Below are 20124 nucleotides of genomic sequence, written 5' to 3'. Positions count from 1 at the left end.
TGTTCAAGGAACTGTTTAGTGCCTAATTAGCGCACAAGAGGTTCCTTCCAATGGATTTTTTCAAAAGACCAAGGATGTTTGGTTGGCATCGCTGAGTGTGATGGATAAAAAAGAGAGCGCTTGTGTGAAACTGTTACGGAAGAATCCTCTCAGCTTGAGCAGCAATTACCAGAAGTTGGAGATCAAGTTGAGGAAGATCGGAAGTTTCCTGAATTTTAAAACCTTCTGCACAATCTTCCGATGAACCCAAGTTGTAGGCAATTTCTTGTGGCACGTATAGTGTTATATCTAGGCAATGTGTCACGGATCCCCAAAATAGTACTCAAGTAAGGGTCGTGTGACACTCGTTGAGAGCTCTCCCCTGATGAGTCAGCCAATAGTCACACGTTCAAGCCTGCAAGCATGAGCACTGGATAAGTCTCAATACCCATGAAAAACTCAAAACGATAGGATATCACACGAGCAAGATATTCATATACACGGAATAATACTACAACAATAAGATATATCACAGTCGAAGGCAACAAAACACCATAATGAAAAGGATTACTTGTATTATTCATATCCAAGAGAATAACCATACAAACGTTAACATAAGCAATCAAAGATTCATTATAAATCCTTAGAGAATACAATTAGAGCAGTATCTCTCTCCCCCTTTTTACCACATTACATTGTCACTCCCTAACATCCCCACTAATTTTATGGATGTCCTTGTCGATGTGTTGTAGGAGGCCTCTTCAATCATCTGATGTTGATGCTAGTGTCGTTGTATTCGAATTTATGAAATCTTCAATCTTTTGCAAGGCATGCTGGAGGTTTTCTGCATTTTCCCAACTGTTCTCTTCTTCTCCTAGCCCCATCCACTGAACCAAATATTGTTGTTGTTGATGACCTTCGTTGACGACTTTGTTTGCAAGGATCTCTTGGACATCTCTGTTTACAGGTTGCCTTCTGGAAATCGTTGATCGTCTTAACTTTTGTCGGTGCGGATCTGCTTCATCAGCGTGGAATGGCTTTAGGTTGCTGACGTGAAACACCGGATGGATTGGTTGTCCATGGCTCTTCATCCACTTTGGTTGTTCTAGTCAATAAGATGCATGTCCAATATTCTTGATCACTTGGATTGGACCTTCGTAGCGGCGTAAAAGCCTTTTATCTTTGCCGCAAAGAAATCGAAATGTCTCTGGTGGCAATTTTACAAGAACCAGATTTCCAGTTTCAAATTCTTGTGGTCCTTGCCCTTTGTTTGTCAATTTCTTCATGCGCTTTGATGCTTTTTCTAACTGAGCTCGAATGACTTCTATATTTTGCAACTAGTTCTTTGTGAATTGGTATGCTTTTGGGCAATTTCCCTTGTATGGACCATCGAGAGTGTGCGGGAGAGTCTTTTGTTGACCTGTTACAATCTCCAAAGGGCTTTTGTTAGTTGCAGAAGATTTCGTTGAGTTAAAACAAAATTGTGTTGTGTTCAGTAAGGAAACCCAATTTTTCTGATTTGAGTTTACAAAATGTCGTAAGTATTCTTCCAGCATCCCATTAAAACGTTATGTTTGACCATTAGTCTGAGGGTGGTACCTGGTGGAAAGATTAAAGTTTGACCCCATCAAGCGAAAGAGCTCACCCTAAAATCCCCCAGTGAATCTGACATCCCTATCACAAACTAGGCTCTTTGAAACACCCCAATATTTCACTACATGCTTCAAGAATAGTTGAGCTGTCTTCTCTACTGAGCATGGTGTTAGGGAGTGACAATGTAATGAGGTAAAAAGGGGGAGAGCACTCAACGAGTGCCTCAGGACCCTTTCTTGTGTAACTCATTACATCATCTTGCATATCCAGCCAATAGTTCCCCTGTGTAATCAAAGCATGAGCTCTTTTCGCCATTCGGGATGTCCAGCACACAATGTATCATGACACTCTTTTAGTAAGGTTTTTCTCAAGTTTCCAGCTTTGGGCACGTATAGTCCTCCTGCCTTTAGTCATTATCAACCCATCTTCTACCCAAAATTGTCGTGTCTTCCCTTCTTCTATTAAATTGCTCAATGTATGCGCCTGCTGGTTTGTACTTAAATGTTCCTTGAAATCACTTGCACATTACTTTATCAAATGCATGTACCTAAAGTGCTTTGGGGTGATGCTGTACTTAATGCTTGCTATCCTATCAATAGGATGCCATCCTTTGTTCTTTGTGGTAAAATTCCTTACCCCCTTTTTTTTTCCCTAATTCACCTCTATTCTTTCTACCTCCTCGTATATTCAGGGGTGTGTCCTTTGTTCATCAACTAACTCCTAGGGTGGATGAGTTGGATGCTCGTGCTATAAAAAATGTCTTTTTGGGCTACTTATATACTCAAAAGGGATACCATTATTATAGTTCTATGCTGCACGGTTCTTTGTTTCTGCAGATGTTACCTTTTTTGAGTCTACATATTACTACACTCTATCCCCGAGTGCTTCTAATCCTTATGAGTCTCTTCCTCTACCTAATCTTCCAGATTCTAGTTTGCTATCCTTGCCCAATCAACCACCTATGTCTCCATGTAGTTTGAGTCCTCATTGTCTCAATCGTCCTAATTTGCAGGTGTATTCATGACGGGGGCTCCAAGGAAAGGAGTCCCCTCCAGCTTCTACTAGCACGCCTTTGGTTTCCTCGTCTAATGATCATATTTCCCACCATGTTGATCCTCTTGTTGCTGTCCATAAAAGTACACACACATGTACACAACATCACATTTCCAACTATGTTTGCCATGACTTCTTATCACCCTCCTATTATTGTTTTGCTGCTGCTCTATCATTTGCTCCCTTCTAAATTTGTTTCAGAAGCCTTAGCTCACTCTAGATGGAGGAATGCCACGTTTGAAGAGGTGATTGCTTTATAGGACGATGGTGCTTGGGACTTTGTATCTTTTCCTCCTAAGAAGTTTGCAGTTAGTTGTCTCCGTGTATGCACAGTGAAAGTCAACCTTGATGGTTTCAAGTCTTGTTGCGAAGTGGTATATGTTGAATAATTGGGTGAAATGGAAGACCTACTCAAAATGATAGATCTCTCCCTTTATTTATAATATATGTTAAAGTACATACAATGACTATAATGCCCTTACTAACTCTTACTTGTTAACATAGCACATACACTAACAGTGCTAATGACTAAGATAACCATCAACTCTCCCCCCTCAAGCTAAAGCATATATACCATATGCTCGTAGATTGTTACAAATGAATTCAACACGAGCACCTCCCAAGGCTTAAGCAAATAAATCAACAAGTTGCAAGTCAAACTTCACATAAGTGGTGGTAATGAGCTTTTGCACAAGTTTCTCCTGAACAAAGTGGTAATCAACTTCAATGTACTTTGTCTGCTCATGGAAGACCGGGTTGGAAGCAATATGAATGGCAACTTGATTATCACATATCAACTCTATAGACTAAGAATGTGGACAACCTAGTTCTTCCAACATGTTCTTCAACCAAACAAGTTCACATGTAGTGTGAGCCACGAACCTATACTCTGACTTACTTGACTTGGCTACCACAGTTTGTTTCTTACTCCTCCAAGAAACCAAATTTCCACCAACAAGGATACATTACCCGATTGTAAATTTTCTATCAGAAGGTGACCGGGCCCAATATGCATTAGTTTATCCTTGAATATGAGTGTTACCTCGATTTTGATATAAGAGACCTCTCCTAGTTGCACCTTTGAGATATCTCAAGATGTGAATTATTGCATCTCAGTGACTTGTTCTCGGAGAATCAAGGAATTGATTCATAACAATTGTTGTGAAAGATATATCCTACTGAGTGACTGAGATAATTCAACTTTCCAACAAGTCTCCGATATCGTCTTGGGTTGGGCAATGAATCACCCATATCTAGCACTAGCTTACTGTTAAGATCCATAGGTGAATCAACGGGTTCGGATCCCAACAGTCTATTCTCATATCAAAGATCAAGAACATGCTTCCTTTGTGACAAGACAGTTCCGGTACGAGATCTTGATACTTATACCCAAGAAATACTTCAATGGTCCCAAATCCTTTGTTTGAAACTTAGTCTATAGGAAATGTTTTAGGCTTTAAATACCTTGATCATCATCACTAATAATCACAATATCATCCACGTACACAATAAGCAGAATCCTTCCGGATGGAGTATGATGATAAAATACCTAATGGTCTACTACACACCGTTGAAGGCCAAACTCAAGTACTGCAACATTGAAGCGACCAAACCATGCCCTCACCATATAGTGACTTCTTGAGCCGACACACTAAGCCTAACTCCCTCGAGCAACAAGCCCAGGTGGTTGCTCTATATAGACCTCCTCTTGAAGATCATGTAGGAAAGCATTCTTTATGTCTAATTGGTGTAGAATTCAGTAATAAGTGGTGGTTAAGGAGATGAACAAATATACTGAGGCAAGTTTGGCTATAGGGGAGAACGTGTGTGAATAGTCTAGGCCACAAACCTGAGTATATCTCTTAGCAACAAGGTGTTATATTTGCTCAATGAATGACCCTCAATCGAGTGGTCCTTTTCTTATATAGAAGTCATTTTCCCTAATTACAATATATCCCGTAATTACAATATCTCCTAATTACAGCATCTCGTAACATTAAGTATTGACCCCTAATTCAGGAAAGATATTTACAAATATGTTTCCTTCATGTAGAACAATTTATGGTAGGTTTGACAAATTTGTTTCCTAAATAAATGTAGAACAATTTATGGTAAGTTTGTTATCTATCCTACTAACATCCCCCCTCAAATTGATGCTGGTCGATCAAGAATCATCAATTTGCCAACAAGAAACTATTGATGTAGTCGTGTCATAGCTTTGGTGAAGACTTCCTCTATCTGAAGGTCGCTTGAGACATGTGGAAGAGAGATAACCCGAGTATCGACAGCTTCCCGAATAAAATGGCAGTACACCTTGATATGTTTGGTACGCTCGTGATAGATGGTATTTGTAGCGATCTGAACAGCACTTGTATTATTAGCATGAAGAGGAGTGGGAGTAGACTGAGGAAAACCTATTTCAGCAAGTAAGCCATGGAGCCACACAATCTCCGAGCAGGCTACTAACATGGCACGATACTTTGACTCAAGTCAAAGATTTGGAAACACAATCCTGTTTCTTACTCTTCAAAGAGATAAAGGAATCACCAAGAAACACACACTACCTGTGACAGACCGGCGAGTATCGGGACATCTTGCCCAGTTAGCATCACTAAAAGCCACAAGGTGAAGAGGAGTACCAGTAAAGAAGAACAAGCCATGGTGAGAGGAACCTCGGAGATATCGAATAATTCGGCGGACTGCTATGTCAGGCTGTGTAATAGTGAGATAATTGAGACTACCAAATAACTGTCGAAACGCCGTGGGATCAGGAAGGAGATCCCCCTCCTCACGTCGATACTTGACATTCACTTCCAAAGGGGTATCCACTGAAGAGGAGTCCTGCAAACCAGACAAGGAAATCAAGTCCTCCGTGTATTTATGTTGATGCAGGAAAACTCAGATGAATTAGACTGAACTTCCAAACCGGGGAAATACCAGAGAGGACCAAGATCCTTCATATGGAAGGAATCATGAAGATGCTGCTTGAGCTGATTAATGAGAGGGAAATTAGTCCCAGTGATGACAATGTCGTCGACATAAACCAGAAGAAGAATGATACCAACAGAAGTCATACGAAGAAACAACGAGGAATCGTACTGGCTTTGGATGAAAGAAAACCGAAGTAAGGTAGCTTGGAACTTACCAAACTAGGTCTGGGGAGCCTGTTTCAGTCCATACAGAGAGCGCTTCAGCTTACGCACATTCGACGTCGATGACGAGTAGAGGCTAGGAGGAGGTGTCATGTAAACATCTTCCTATAAATCACTGTGAAGAAATGCGTTCTTCACATCCATCTGGCAAAGGGACCATCCCTGAGAGGCTGCAATAGTGATAATAGTATGCATAGTGGCCATTTTAGTGACAAGAGCAAAGGTATCGTCATAGTCAACCCAATACTCCTGGCGGTTACCAAGGGCAACCAAAAGAGCCTTATAACAGTCCATAGACCAATCAGGCCAAAGTTTCACAGAAAAAACCCACTTACGCCCAATTAGCTTGATATGAGAAGGACAAAGGACCATGTTCCAAGTCTGATTTTCTTGTAGAGCTTGAAGTTCTTCTTGCATAGCTTTTCTCCAACACTCATGTTTATCAGCTTGCGAGTAGGAATTAGGAATCGACACAGTTGATAAGGTAGCCGTGAAGGAGGTATGAGGGAAACCAAACCTATCTGGTGGATGAGAAGCATGGCCAAATTGTCGAGGAGGATGCAGAACGAGATCAAGATCAGGTGGCAGATCAGACTCAGGAAGGGGTAGAGTTGGCCGACGGCGTTCATGCACAAAACTAGGCGTGCTCAGGAGGGCATATCAAATCATCGAAGTGAGGAAGAACAGAAATTGCAGGAGATGATGTAAAAGAACTAGGAAAGAAACATTGATGCTCAAAGAAAATGAAATTGCGAGATATATGAAATTTATTGGAAGAAGCATCATAGCACACAAATCCTTTTTGAGATAAGTTATTTCCCATAAAGGCACATTTCACAAATTGTGCAGAGTTTGTGACATTGATGTAGAGGTAGATGCACAAAACAGACACAGCCAAAAGTGTGTAAGTCAAGAAAGCTAGGGTGTTGTTCATGCAGACGGGAGTATGGAGAGTCGAAATTTAGCACTTTAGAAGGCAACCTATTAATCAAATATATTGTTGTAGCTAAAACTTCAACCCAAAAATTAGGAGGAACAGAAGATGCAAGTAACAAGGTCCTAGCAACATCTAACAAATGTAGATTTATGCTCTCAACCACACCCTTTTGTTGAGGTGTATAAGGACACGAGCGGTGAGAAACAATTCCTTTGTGACGAAGAAACTCAAGAAATTCATGAGACATATATTCTCCACCAGAATCAGATCGTGGAGTCTTAATGCTAGTGGTAAATTGATTCTCAACATATGCTAGAAATGATTTGAAAACAGCAAAGACTTCTAATAGCGCAGAAAGTATACCCAAGTATACCGACTATAGTCATTTATGAATGTCAAAAAATATTTATAATGAGCATGAGAAATGACAGGAGTAATGCTCCATACATCACTATGAACAAGGTCAAAGTCAAAGCAATTCTTTGCCCTACTCCCGAAAGAAGGGAATGGAAGAATCTTACTTTTTTCGATTTTACATGTAGAACAATAAAAAGACAAAGCATGAGGCAAAGAAGAATCTTTTTTTCCCAACAAATCAGAATTCAGAAAATGAGATAAAACAACATTGTTTGGATGACCTAAACATTTGTGCCATACTTTACAATTATTGGAAACAGTAGTACAAGCCAAAGAAATGATACTAGGAATGGAAAAGTATAATGGAAACAGTCTCCCAACTTTAGGCCCCTTCACTATTGTCCTCCTCGACACTGGATCCTGCACATGACAACAACCATCACGAGAAAACTGAACATTACAATTATCATCCACTAATTGTCCAACTGAGATAAGACTCTAGAAAGCCCAGGTGATGCAAAAATATTAGTAAGTGATGGTGCGATATCACTAGCCCCAATAATTGGTAAAATATGGTCATTAGCAACTTGAATATTAGAAGAACCAGTGTACTTACGAACATTGCTAAGCATATCAGGTGAACTGGTCATGTGATTGGATGCAGTAGAATCAAGAAGCCAAGATTGAGAGGGTATAGTAACCTTACCTTGCAGCCCTAAAGCGGAAAATGCCGATACAATTATTTGCTGCACCATTTTTGGTGTAAGGGCAGGTGTAGCAGCAGTGGAAGGTGACAGTGGAGCGAAATTTTGAGTGCTGGTTACTCCATCCGAAGTGTGGCCAGTAGCAGTAGCATGGTAAGCATTCACGGATCAGTTTTGAGGACGTGTTGGGCATTCTTTGAATATGTGCCCCTTCTGTTTACAGTAGCTGCAGAATTTTTTAGCACAATGGACAGCAATATGCCCATAATCTTTGCAACTGCAGCACTGAACCGTACGCATGTCTTGACCCCTCCCTTTGCCTTGAGCAGCATTCTCTTGTGAAAACGAAGATTGAGTAAGAAGACGTTGTTCCTCTCGAAGAAGTGCTTCAAAACACACGTCAAGAGATGGTGAAGGATCCCTGTGCATCAGGTTGGAGCAAATAGACTCGAATTCTAGCCTTAGTTTCATTAAAAACTGGTCTCTCTTGCTAGCTTCATGGACTGCTTGAATAGCAAAGAGAGACTTGGTGGACACGTTGGCATACACAATGTTGGAAAACTCAGCCCAAAGATTCTGAAAACCATAGAAATATTCCCGAATAGAGAGTGTACCTTGGGAATAGGCAGCAAGATAAGTTTCCAACTGAAATCGACGGTTGGAATGATCTTGATGATAGACATTTTTTGAGTACTCCCACATCGATTTAGCCATCTTGTGAGGCCTTAAATTGAGTATAAGCAGTGGATCAACAGACCCAAGAATCGAAGTCATCACGCGAGCATCTTTCTCCTTCCATTGAACCAATTTCGTAGGATCGGTAGGTGCTGGATCACTCCCATCAACATGATCCACAACTCCTTTCCCATGACAAAAAGTTGAAACTGAAACTCCCAGGCAGCATAATTCTTCCTTGTAAATCGAGTTTGAAAGACTTCTGAGTTGGAGTTGTTAGGCATAACTAGAATCTCTCGAAATTCACTAAAAAATTGCAAACTAGAACCCACACCCAAGAAACTAGAAAACCAGAGCCTAGAACCACGAAAATTGGACCAAAGACAAGGTTGATTCAGAGAGTGGCTCTGATACCATGTCAGATTTGCTCAATGAATGACCCTCAATTGAGTGGTCCTTTTCTTATATAGAAGTCATTTTCCCTAATTACAATATATCCCTTAATTACAATATCTCCTAATTATAGCATCTCCTAACATTAAGCATCCTAATTACAACATCTCCTAACATTAAGCATTGACCCCTAATTCAGGAAAGATATTTGCCGATTTGTTTCCTAAATGACTATACAACAATTTATGGTAGGTTTAACAGATTTGTTTCTTAAATAAATGTAGAACAATTTATGGTAAGTTTGTTGTCTATCCTACTAACACTAGGTGGGCCTTTAATTGAGCCAGGGAACCATCTAGATTAACCTTCACCATATACACCCAACGACAACCAACCACAAACTTATAAGGAGGAAGGCGTACCAAGTCCCAAGTAGCATTATCTTGTAGAACATGCATCTCTTCTATCATTGCATTCCTCCACCCAGAATGGGATAGGGCTTCAGAAATGGACTTGGGAAGAGCAATGGAAGATAGGTTACTAAGAAAACTATAGTATGAGGACGACAAGAAATCATAAGAAACAAAATTAGAGATTGGATGTTGGGTACAAGTGTTTTTACCTTTTCAAACAGCAATAGGAGGATCAACCAGTTGGGGAAGAGGATCATTTGACGAGGAAACTGAAGATGTAGAAGTAGCAGCCAAAGGAGGCTCTCCTCCCTAGAGTCGTCGTGTGTACACTCGCAGATTAGGATGATCCAAGCAATAAGAAGGACCCAAATTGGATGAAGATGCAGGAGGACTAGACAAAGGAAATAAGTTAGGATCGAGAAGGCTAGGTAGAGGAAGAGACTCATTAAGGTTTATAGAAATCAAGGAATTTGAATAGTACGATGTAGACTGAAAAAAAGGTGACATCAGTAGAGACAAAGAATCAATGTAAGCGATATCCTTTTTGAGTATAGGAATAACCTAGGAAAATACATTTGATAGCACGAGGATCCAATTTATCCCCTCCTAGATTTAATTGATGAACGAAGGACACACGATCAAATATACGAGGAGGAAGGGAGAACAAAGGAGCCTTAGGGAAGATAATTGAATATGGGATATTATCACTGAAGACAGAAGATGACATTTTATTGATGAGAGAGCAAGTAGTGAGCATAGAATCACTCCAAAAAACTTTGGGGACATTTAATTGATACAAAAGTTTGTTTAGGTAACTTCAAGAATGCCTGTTTTTCCTCTCTACAACTAGGGGTGAGCAAACGGTTGGTTCGGTGAAATTCGGTTAATTAACCGAATTAACCGAAAATTTCGGTTAACCATTTCCATTAACCGAAACGACCGAATAAGAGGTATTAACCGAACCTCGACCGACTGAAATAACTGTTCGGGTAATTCAGTTAACCGAATTTAATTAAAATTATTTAAAATTAATTATTAAAAACAGAATATAAATATAAATTTTTTACTCTGCAGCTCATTTATTAATTTTATTAAAAAAAACAAAAACAAAAAAAATGGGTGGATGGAGGGAGAAAGGGGTGTTGTTTAGGGATGGGGAAGCTGGTGCCTTTGAAGAGGCTAAACATTAATTTGGATGCAAAATATTATACAATTACCAAGCATAGTAGTTTCAAAAAAAACAATGCCAATAATTACATGAGTTTAAACTTTATTATTTGCCTACAACACCCTCAAATGTTACATACGACATTAAATATCAGAAGAGTGAGCAGCATACATGACCTGGTGCAGAATGGCAAGTAATAACAAAAACAAGAGAACAGTTTCATAATTCTTGGTCTTAGTTTTCTTGGCTTTTTTCCTTGTTTTAGTTCTTAGGACTTCTTGCCTTTAGTTTATATTACCTCCTTTCTCTCTTAATAATTTTACCATGCTATCAAAAAAAAAAAAAAAAAAAAAAGGCACCTTCAACTGAAAAGTATTACTCACAGGTCATTAATGCATTTATTCCTATCTTATGGAACGGAATTTTCAAGCTCAGACTGAAGGGACATCAATTCGGACTAGAGGCCAGAAATCTGTTGAACAATTCCTAGTGTTGATACATATGTTGAAGAGGGATTTGGGGACAGGTGCAGCCACGAAGAGGCAGAACTGAGAGGGATTTGGGAATGGGGACCTCAGGCCAGCCGAAGGGAATGGAAGCGAGAACTGAAGAGGAGAACTGGAGAACTGTTGAATTGAGAAGTGGAGATGGAGACGCCGAGAACTCGAGAAGGACCGAAGGAGAAGTCGAGACTCGAAAGTGGAGAGGAGTCGAGGACAGCGGTTGCGGAGTGCGTAGAGGACCACTAAACACTAATAGTAAACCCTAGTTATTTTATGCTTGAAATTTAAGTAATTATTAAATCAGTCAATCGGTTAACCGAATTTATATTTCCTGTTTACCGAATCAAAAAGTGATTCACCGAAATTTGGTGAACCCCAACCAAAACGGCCGAACCGGTTTTTTTACCCGAACCGAACCGATTAATTTCAGTCGGTTAAATCGGTTAATTTGGGTTTCCTCGAATTGTGCTCACGCCTATTTGTAACTCCATTTTGTTGTGGAGTGTGGGCGCAAGACGACTGATGGATCATGCCAAAGTTTGTCATATAGGTAATGAATTGAGTATTGAAGTACTCTTTAGCATTATCACTACGAAGTATTCAAACTGACATATTTGACTAAGTTCTTATTGAGAACAAAAGGCACAAAGATATTAAACAACTCATAATGATATTTCATTAAATACAACCAAGTCGTTTTGGGATAGTCATCGACAAAGTGACAAAGTATAAAAACCCCAACTTTGATGTGACACCACTAGGGCCCCAAACATCGAAATGGACTAACATAAAAGGGCTAATGACTCTTTTGTTGGCTTGGGAGGCAAAGGGAACACGACGATACTTTCCTAATTGACAGAAACACTACAGGCAATAGGAGAAGAGAGCGACTCAAAGTAGTGAAGTCCATCAGCCTCATGTTTTGTGCCATTCGTCTTTCTCATATACAAATCCTGAATAATAACAAAATTAGGAAAGAAGGTTATAGAGCAATTTAGTGACTCTGTAATTTTACTAACAAACATGAGGCTAAAGGGAGATTTAGGAATGTAGAAAATAAAAGAAAGAGTGATGGAGGGAGTAGGTTTTACTGTTCCTATACCTTTAGCTGTAGTAGTGGACCCATCAGCTAGTTAACTTGAGGTGGATTTGTAAAGTACTGTAGAGTAGAAAAGAAGTTGGTGACACCTGTCATATGATCAGTTGCGGTAGAGTCGATAACCTAGGGACCAGTGGAGAGATACCGGATGACATGCAGACGATACAGTTACTTTTCTGAGCAAAAGATGTAATGTGATGAGATGCTTGTTGGGGTGCTTGATACTGTAGGAACTTCAAATACTCTTCTTCTAAAACAGCTGTAGTACGTTGTTCACTCAAATTAGTAACTAATGAGGGAATATAACCTTGACAAAGCAGCAAATCAAAAAACACACAGCGGGCATTCACCAACACAAATTCAACCTTGATAGAGCAGCAACTTAAAAACACACAGCAGGCACCATGTTTTTCAAATTCACCAACTCGATCCCAACATAAACAATCTTCTACAACTGATGCAAACCACATGCCTACAATGTACCAATCAAAAACACAGCAAATATCATTTTTTCAGGCTTAATAAACTCAATAAACATTGACAAAAAGCTTTGAGAAGCACCAAACAACCATTTCTTGGACATGCAATAGGTTTAGGGTTTTGAGCTTCTGTTTTGATGGTGGCTGTGATAACTAGGGTTTAGGTCTCATAATTTTACTCTTATACCATGTTGAATAATTGGGAGAAATGGAAGACCTACTCAAAATGATAGGTCTCTCCTTTTATTTATAATATATGTCAAAGCACATACAATGACCATAATGCCCTTTCTAACTCTTGTTAACATAACACTCACACACTAACAATGCTAATGACTAAGAAACATCAATAGTATACTAAGGTGTATGGTTTGAGTTATTGAGACACTTTTTCTCCAGTTGTGAAACTTGTATCAGTACTTCTGTTCGTCTCCTTGGCTAACACTTGTTGGCCTTTGCACCGGTTAGATGTGAAGAATGCCTTCTTGCATGGTGATTTTGAGGAGGAAGTCTATATGGAGCAACTACTTGGGCTTGTTGCTCAAGGGGAGTCATGCTTAGTGTGCCGGCTCAAGGAGGCACTATATAGTTTAAAATAGTCTCCCAGTGCATGGTTTGGTTGATTCAGTGCTGTATTACTTGAGTTTGGTCTTTGACGGTGGGCAGTCGATCACTCTATATTTTATTGTCATACTTCATAGGGTAGGATCCTTCTTGTAGTATATGTGGATATTGTTATTACAAGTGATGATGATAAAGGTATCTACAAAAACATTTTTTATAGACTAAGTTTCAAACCAAAGATTTGGGACCATTGAAATACTTCTTGGCTATAGAAGTATCTAGATTTCGTAGGGGAATTGTTTTGTTATAGAGGAAGTATGTTCTTGATCTATTGGATGAAATTGGGCTGTTGGGATCTAAACTGGTTGATGCACTTATGGATCGTAACAGCTAGTTAGTGTCGGATATGGGTGATTTGTTGCCTAATCCTGGATGATATTGGGGACTTGTTGGAAAGTTGAATTATCTCAGAGTCACTTGGCTGGACATTTCTTTTGCAACAAGTGTCATGAGTCAATTTTTGGATTCTCCAAGGTCAAGTCACTGGGATGCAGTAATCCGCATCTTGAGATATCTCAAAGGTGCACCTCGGAGAGGTATTTTATATCGAGATTAGGGTCACACTTATATTCAAGGATATACAGATGTAGATTGGGTCGAGTCGCCTTTCGATGCACAATCGGGTACTATATCTTGGTTGGTGGTAATCTGGTTTCTTGGAAGAGTAAGAAACAAACTGTGGTTGCTAGGTCATATGCTCGCACTACTTGTGAACTTGTTTGGTTGAAAAACTGGGTTTTCCACATTACGAGTCTATGTAGTTAATATGTGATAATCAAGCTGCTCTTTATATATTGCCTCCAACCTGGTCTTTCATGGGTGAACGAAACACATCGAAGTTGATTGCCATTTTGTTTGAGAGAACTCTTGCTGAAGCTCATTACTACCACTAATGTGAAGTCGGATATGCAACTTGCTGATTTGTTTACCATAGTTTTTTTTGGGGAAAGGGGGGGGGGGGGGTGCTTGTGTTGAATGTATTTGTAACAAGCTAGGAGCACATGAGATTTGCGCTCCATCTTGAGAGGGAGTGTAAAAGGTTGTTTTAGTCATTTGGCATTGTTACTAAGTGTGTTAGTATGTTATTTGGTGAGAGTTAGTAAGGGTATTATGGTCATTAGAAATACTTGATTTGTATTATAAATGGAGGGAGAGACCTATCATCAAGTTAGACCATTCATTTAATCAAAATCTGAAGCAATTATCTGTCTCAAAGGGAAAGGTAAACCATAAAGTTGTAGAAGTGTTGGTGGGCACAAGAGTTTTTAACAACTTAATGAGCCTTAAGGAGTCACAATGCCACGACTTTGAATTGTCAGAATTTGAGGGGCAGAAGTTCATTAAGGCAGGTAATTCATGGGTTGGCTCACTCAGAGGGTGGTAAAGGATGTTATCATATTAGAGATTAGAGATAGAAGCCACCCAATTCTGTACTTGATTTCCAAATGTTTCATAATATAGGGTTTCTCGGTTGTTCCTGTTGTGGTAAAGCAGCCTAAAGTTACCACACTTGGGGCCATTCGACTCATCAAAAGTGCCAAATTGCTTCAGCCATCACCTCAACCAGGCATTCAAGATGTTCTTGTAAGCAAGGAAGTTTGACAGGGCACGTATGCAGCTATTTTGAAGCAAGACTTAAACATCACATGGCTTAGGTGTGGAGTATAATGTCATCGCTGTCATTTTGTCCAGGACTTACAATTGTCCATGATTGTCCTACTTCTTATATGGAAAGTAAGTCATGACACGGCCATCCAACTGGCTTTGTCAACACTAATTGCCAGTGAGTGAGCTTTAAAACATTCAGCTGAGCAAGAAGGTTTCCACATAGTGCGGCTCTGGTCATGCAAATCCATTCAATTCATTTTGCTATATTTTTTTTAGTTTTTTAAATTATTCTTGGTCATCCACCTTAACATTTCCAGAAGTTTGATTCAAAATTTCCAACACATAGCATAGGTTTCCAACATTTCTTCAAATAAAAAATGAATTTGAAATCAAATCTAAAATCAGAATCTCCATTGAAATTTCCATAATTTGGACTCTTGAAGTTTCAAATTGAAATCAAAATTAATTGCTTTTAGTGGCCTGAGAGCTTCAGTAAGTTTTCTGGCCTGATGATATGCAATAAAACTTGTTAAATTGCTTCTTTCACTCAAAGTGCACTTAACCATGATCTATATTGTTTTAAAACCGAGCACTGGCCTGCCTGCTTGCATGGGTTGGGTACATGCCTAAGACCATCAGGATCCACTAGGCCTCAGGTTCTTTCCAGCCCATAAGTCCACGGAACCCCTTGATAGTTTGGCAAGGGAGTGTAGGATATCAAATCCTATGGGATGTTTTCCTTGAGGTTCTGATCCATAAATTTTATTCTTTACTGTTAATCCAGAAAATAATTGAATATGGCTTCTTTTGTTAATAATAATAACATTAGCAGTCCTAAATGCTTAATAACAAGATTCCCATTGTAAAGGATGTAAACTTAAGGGTTCATAATGGAGAAAGCTGCTTCCGTATCAAAGAAGGCCATCATAGGAATGGCTTTATCACATTTAACATGGGCCATGGCTGAGGGAGATGGTTGAGAGTGGACACCATGGTCCATGAAGAGGGACTCTACTGGATAATATGTCAGTACTTTAGCTTCAGGCCCCAGCCCTTAATTTGGAGTCTTAATTTGTTTCAACCACGTCAATACCTTTGCCTTTTGATATGCCACTTCTCCACTTATTCTTCCTTTTTTCGAGCCACTCTTCCTTTCCATTACAAAGGCTACCTTGTGTCTTCCTCACACTTGGCTTTGGAGCTTTTCTTCCTCTTGCCATTCCCAATTCCCTGTTTCAGATGCCTTCTTATGACCAGATATGGTGCTGACTCCAGCCAGATCAGAATAAAAACTTCCCAGCCATCTATTGCCTCCACTACATTGTCAATGGGAAGTAAATCTAAATCTAGCCCAATGAAACTGCTTCCTGCCAATGGGGTCCTTGTCCACGTTTAAGAAGCATGTGCTGGCATTATCAATTGCTTTTGAGTATGTCACATACTCAAGTCCCTATGTCACGTACTCAAGTCCACCAGTCGATCAAACTGTCTTCTTTTGGGAAACTGTAATGCCCTTAATCCTGACAGCACTCTCCCGTAATGGTTGATCATAATCAAATCTGGTTTGCTTATGCATGATTGAGGAAATCAACCATCCACCTGCATGAATCCTCAGTTCAATTACTTGGTCTCATGCAGCCTCGTAGAGGAGTTTATATTTAGTCATTTCCTGTTGAGACCCCCCCTCCTGGATGTTAAGATCCTAACCATAACCTCACCTAAAATCTGCATGCTTTCGCTGTTCACTTGACTGGATAGGTGATTGGGGAGAATGTTTTGATTCCAGCCCCACATTTCTTTGATCATGATACGTCTGGCCTTTGGGTTGAATGTTACTGCTAACTGCCTAGGACACCCTGTCCTAGTCCTTACTGCCATGCTTAGAAATCCTAGACGGGCATCATTTGCTTAAAATCCTTGTGTACCATCACATTTTGGGATTAAACTTGGCCTGTTTTGATGATCCTGAACTCATCTCCATTTTGACATTTTTGGGGCTTCAGATCAATTGTATGGTTGCTTTGGGACATGAGAGGCAGCCATTTTACTCTTTCAGCTCCAACCTCACCCCTCCCCCCCCCAAAACACCCCTGTGCACCTGCACACCTATTTCTCTGTCTGTATACCAAGCAATATCAACCAAGCGATCCTTTGAGCCCATGATGCATAGGCAGAATTCTGAAATCCTCTAATTATTAGTATTTATTCTCTAATGGCCGATCCCATTCCTGCTAGCTCTTGGAATGCTATTAATGTGTTCCTCATGGAATCTGACCATTCTGCTCACTCCAAAATTGCCCGTCTTTCCTGAATCCTTTGAGAACAACTACTGAAAACTTTAGAATATTCCAAAGGTGGAGATTTTTAAGTTGTGTATACATCTTGGTTGTGACGTTAGATGTGCTAACTGCACTACATGTTTTTAGTAGAAATCGGGGGTGCTTGCATGTTCTAAATGTCCTCTGGACATAGGCTATGTCTGAACCAGTTTACTAAATAAGTGAACCCTGGTCTGACATCAGAGCATTCAGCGGCATCTCTTACTTTTCTTAATAGGCTATGTCTGAACCAGTTCACTAAATAAGTGAACCCTGGTCTGACCTCAGAGCATTCAGCGGCATCTCTTACTTTTCTTAAAGTTGATCCAACCTAAGCAGACCTGTTCCAATGTCTGATTTGGTAAGTGGGAAAATTCAGAGGTCTCTTTTCTATTTTTACCCATTATGAAAAGTGAAAATGACAAAAAACAGAACCATTAACTGAAGCATATATTTCGGTTAAAAATGGAAAGCAAAACATATTAAGATGTTAGATACCAAGTAGGTAAAGTAATTTAATTTTTAGATTCAGCGACCAGTTTATGTTAAAATTCAGAATTGGTTTACAAAATCAGATTTGAGTTCAGTGTTAAGTTTTCGACACTTAATTTTACCCAATAGCTCCTTAGGGAGAGATGGAAAATAAAACCTGATGCTTTTCCAGGACTGGATAGTTGAAAAGATATTCTCCTACTCTTTGCAGCCAAATCTCTAAATGGTTTGCTCTGGTACCACAAAGGCTCAATATTTACCCATTGACTGCTCATACAAAACCTAAGAATTATCCATTGTGGAGACGCTACTTGCTATCCACTGATTCCAGCTGCAGCAGCAATTTGATGTGTCTCACAACCGTCAGTTAACTCACACTCCTGTTTACTTTGGGACAATTACTAGGCCTTCTAGATTGTATCTCTCCCTTTTATTCTCCCGCTCATGAACCAATAAGTCAGCCAAGACCAATTAATGGGGAACCTGGCAAGATAAAAGAGGAAGAGCTGTCATCTATTTGAGAGGAAGATAATATGAACCATGGTGTTTCTAGGTTTAACACTGCTCATCAGAAAAGAGTAAGGACACATCAATGATGTGTGAAGCAAGATCCTTATGCATGCATGGAATTTTATCCTGGTTGTGTAAGAAAAAAGCCTGAACGAGAATCTCATTGACCATTATCCTTTCTTTGATAGAAGAGGGATGGGATGGAGGAATGCTGATTTCCTTTTTCCTGGTACAACTTACTGAGAAAATGCTTGAATTTGAATTACAGGCGCAGATTGATTACACATAGAAGACTGGAAGCATAGTGGTTCTGCCTGGACGCGTGTGTGCACTTGCAGAGACACATGGAGAGATAAATATAAACTAGAGAGAGACCATGTTTAAAACATTGCCATAGTTTTCCTGTGGGAATTTTCACAAGGACTGATCACTTGTGAAATGCCAGCTCTAGAAGATTGATACATCGCGGACAATGAATTCTATAAAAATTTTATCACGAGGGCTTCTTTTATTCATTTATTTACTTGAGAACAAAAGAACAATTCATTAGATTAGGAGAGGGCATCTTTTATTTATATGCTTTGGGGTTGAATACTCCATTCACTTTTACATGAACATTAAAATTATGTGGATATTTGATTTTATATTGTTAGACACTGTTTGTTCTTTTGTTTATCGATAACCGAAAAAACTTGATTTCTCTCTTAGGGATTTTCGGCATGAGAAGACAAAGAAGAAGCGTGGGAGCTACAGAGGTGGCCAGATTGATCTGCAATCCCGATCTGTAAAATTCAATTATTCTGACGAGGATTGATGATAAAATTCAATTTTGATGATTGATGGATGGGTAACTGTTCGTGTGGCAATTCCTTTCGATCTTATCCTATTACTTTTTAAAAGAAAACAAAAAAGTAATGTGGTGTATTTGCAATTTTTTTTTTAGAAAATTTAAAATAAAACATGTGAACTCATTTTTGACGAGAAGTGTTGGAAAGAACTGGTGGTTGTATGGGATTGTTTTCAACTAAAAGTTATTTTATACTGAGACTAACTTAAGCTTGTGTTTGACAATTGGGCGAGAGTCTGTGAGCCTCCTACAAGGTATGACAAAAAAAGGTGTAAAATTTTGAAATTTAAAATTTTTTATAAATTTCGGACATTTGATTATTGGACTTACAATCTTTTGTGAGTATTGTCGAACTTTGAGGGAGTAGGAGTGTCTTAACAATTGAATGGCTTTTAAAAATGTTCAAAAATTTAAAGATTTAAAAGTGGTTTGCGCCTTCTGTTGTTGTACTTACCAAGAACATAGGTAGTTATTATCGCTTGGAATTGTTCTCTGTTCTCTTCATTTAAATTTTTTACTGAGTATTGAAGCCATGATGGTTTGGGATATGCTGAGTTATGAAAATTAATTCTTTTATTTTCAGTTTTCAAAGTAATTTGTTAGTACAAACTTTGTGCGCTTTCCCAGAATTTATGCAGTAGTTGAATAATTAGCTACGCGACATTAAGGTCTTGATTAGTTGCACATTAGGGAACGGGCTCGTCCAACTAATGCCATGCCTGAAAAATTGGCCGTAGCTTGGGCGGCAGATTGTGAAGGTTGGCTTAGATATAGAATGTGCGTTGGGCGTATATTCGAATTTAAAATGGTTTCACCATCTGTCTTTATTTTAACAAAGTAGGCAGCTATGATGATTTTTCATATACCTAGTGAAGAATTTCTTACAGAAACATTGCTTAGAGCTGCACAAGATTTTGTCACAAAAGATTACACTAAGGTTATGTTTGGTTCGTTCAATGTCTATTCTCAAGAATATATTAGTTTTAGTAGGTTAGTATCAGCAATACACAACCACCCTTAGCTCAGGAATAATTTTCTGTTCAAACGAATATTGTATGTTACTGATATTCCATTTTTTTTATTATTTTTTTGTTAAGTTTGTTATAGAGAATATTCTGCTTTCTTCCTCCTTGTGTATATATATACACACTGTGCTGAGTTTACGTATTGTAATGAAAAAGGAGCATTCAGTGAGAATTTACTTTCATCTTTTATCCTCT

The 20124-nt window shown here is 39.1% G+C and overlaps 1 protein-coding gene across 1 annotated transcript in view; it reads left to right on the top strand.

The window, feature by feature from the left end:
- LOC131165757 (suppressor protein SRP40) overlaps positions 1-19108 on the top strand; it is a 58526-nt gene extending 39418 nt beyond the window's left edge. Inside the window, exon 7 of the mRNA XM_058123799.1 lies at positions 18766-19108. Coding sequence (XP_057979782.1) covers positions 18766-18871 — 106 coding nt within the window. The 3' untranslated portion in view covers positions 18872-19108. The remainder of the gene's footprint in view (positions 1-18765) is intronic.
- The last annotated feature ends 1016 nt before the right edge of the window (positions 19109-20124 follow it).

The sequence above is a fragment of the Malania oleifera genome, chromosome 10 (genome assembly GCF_029873635.1).
Source record: "Malania oleifera isolate guangnan ecotype guangnan chromosome 10, ASM2987363v1, whole genome shotgun sequence".
Taxonomy (NCBI): Eukaryota; Viridiplantae; Streptophyta; class Magnoliopsida; order Santalales; family Ximeniaceae; genus Malania; species Malania oleifera.
This window is presented reverse-complemented; position numbering and strand designations above follow the sequence as displayed.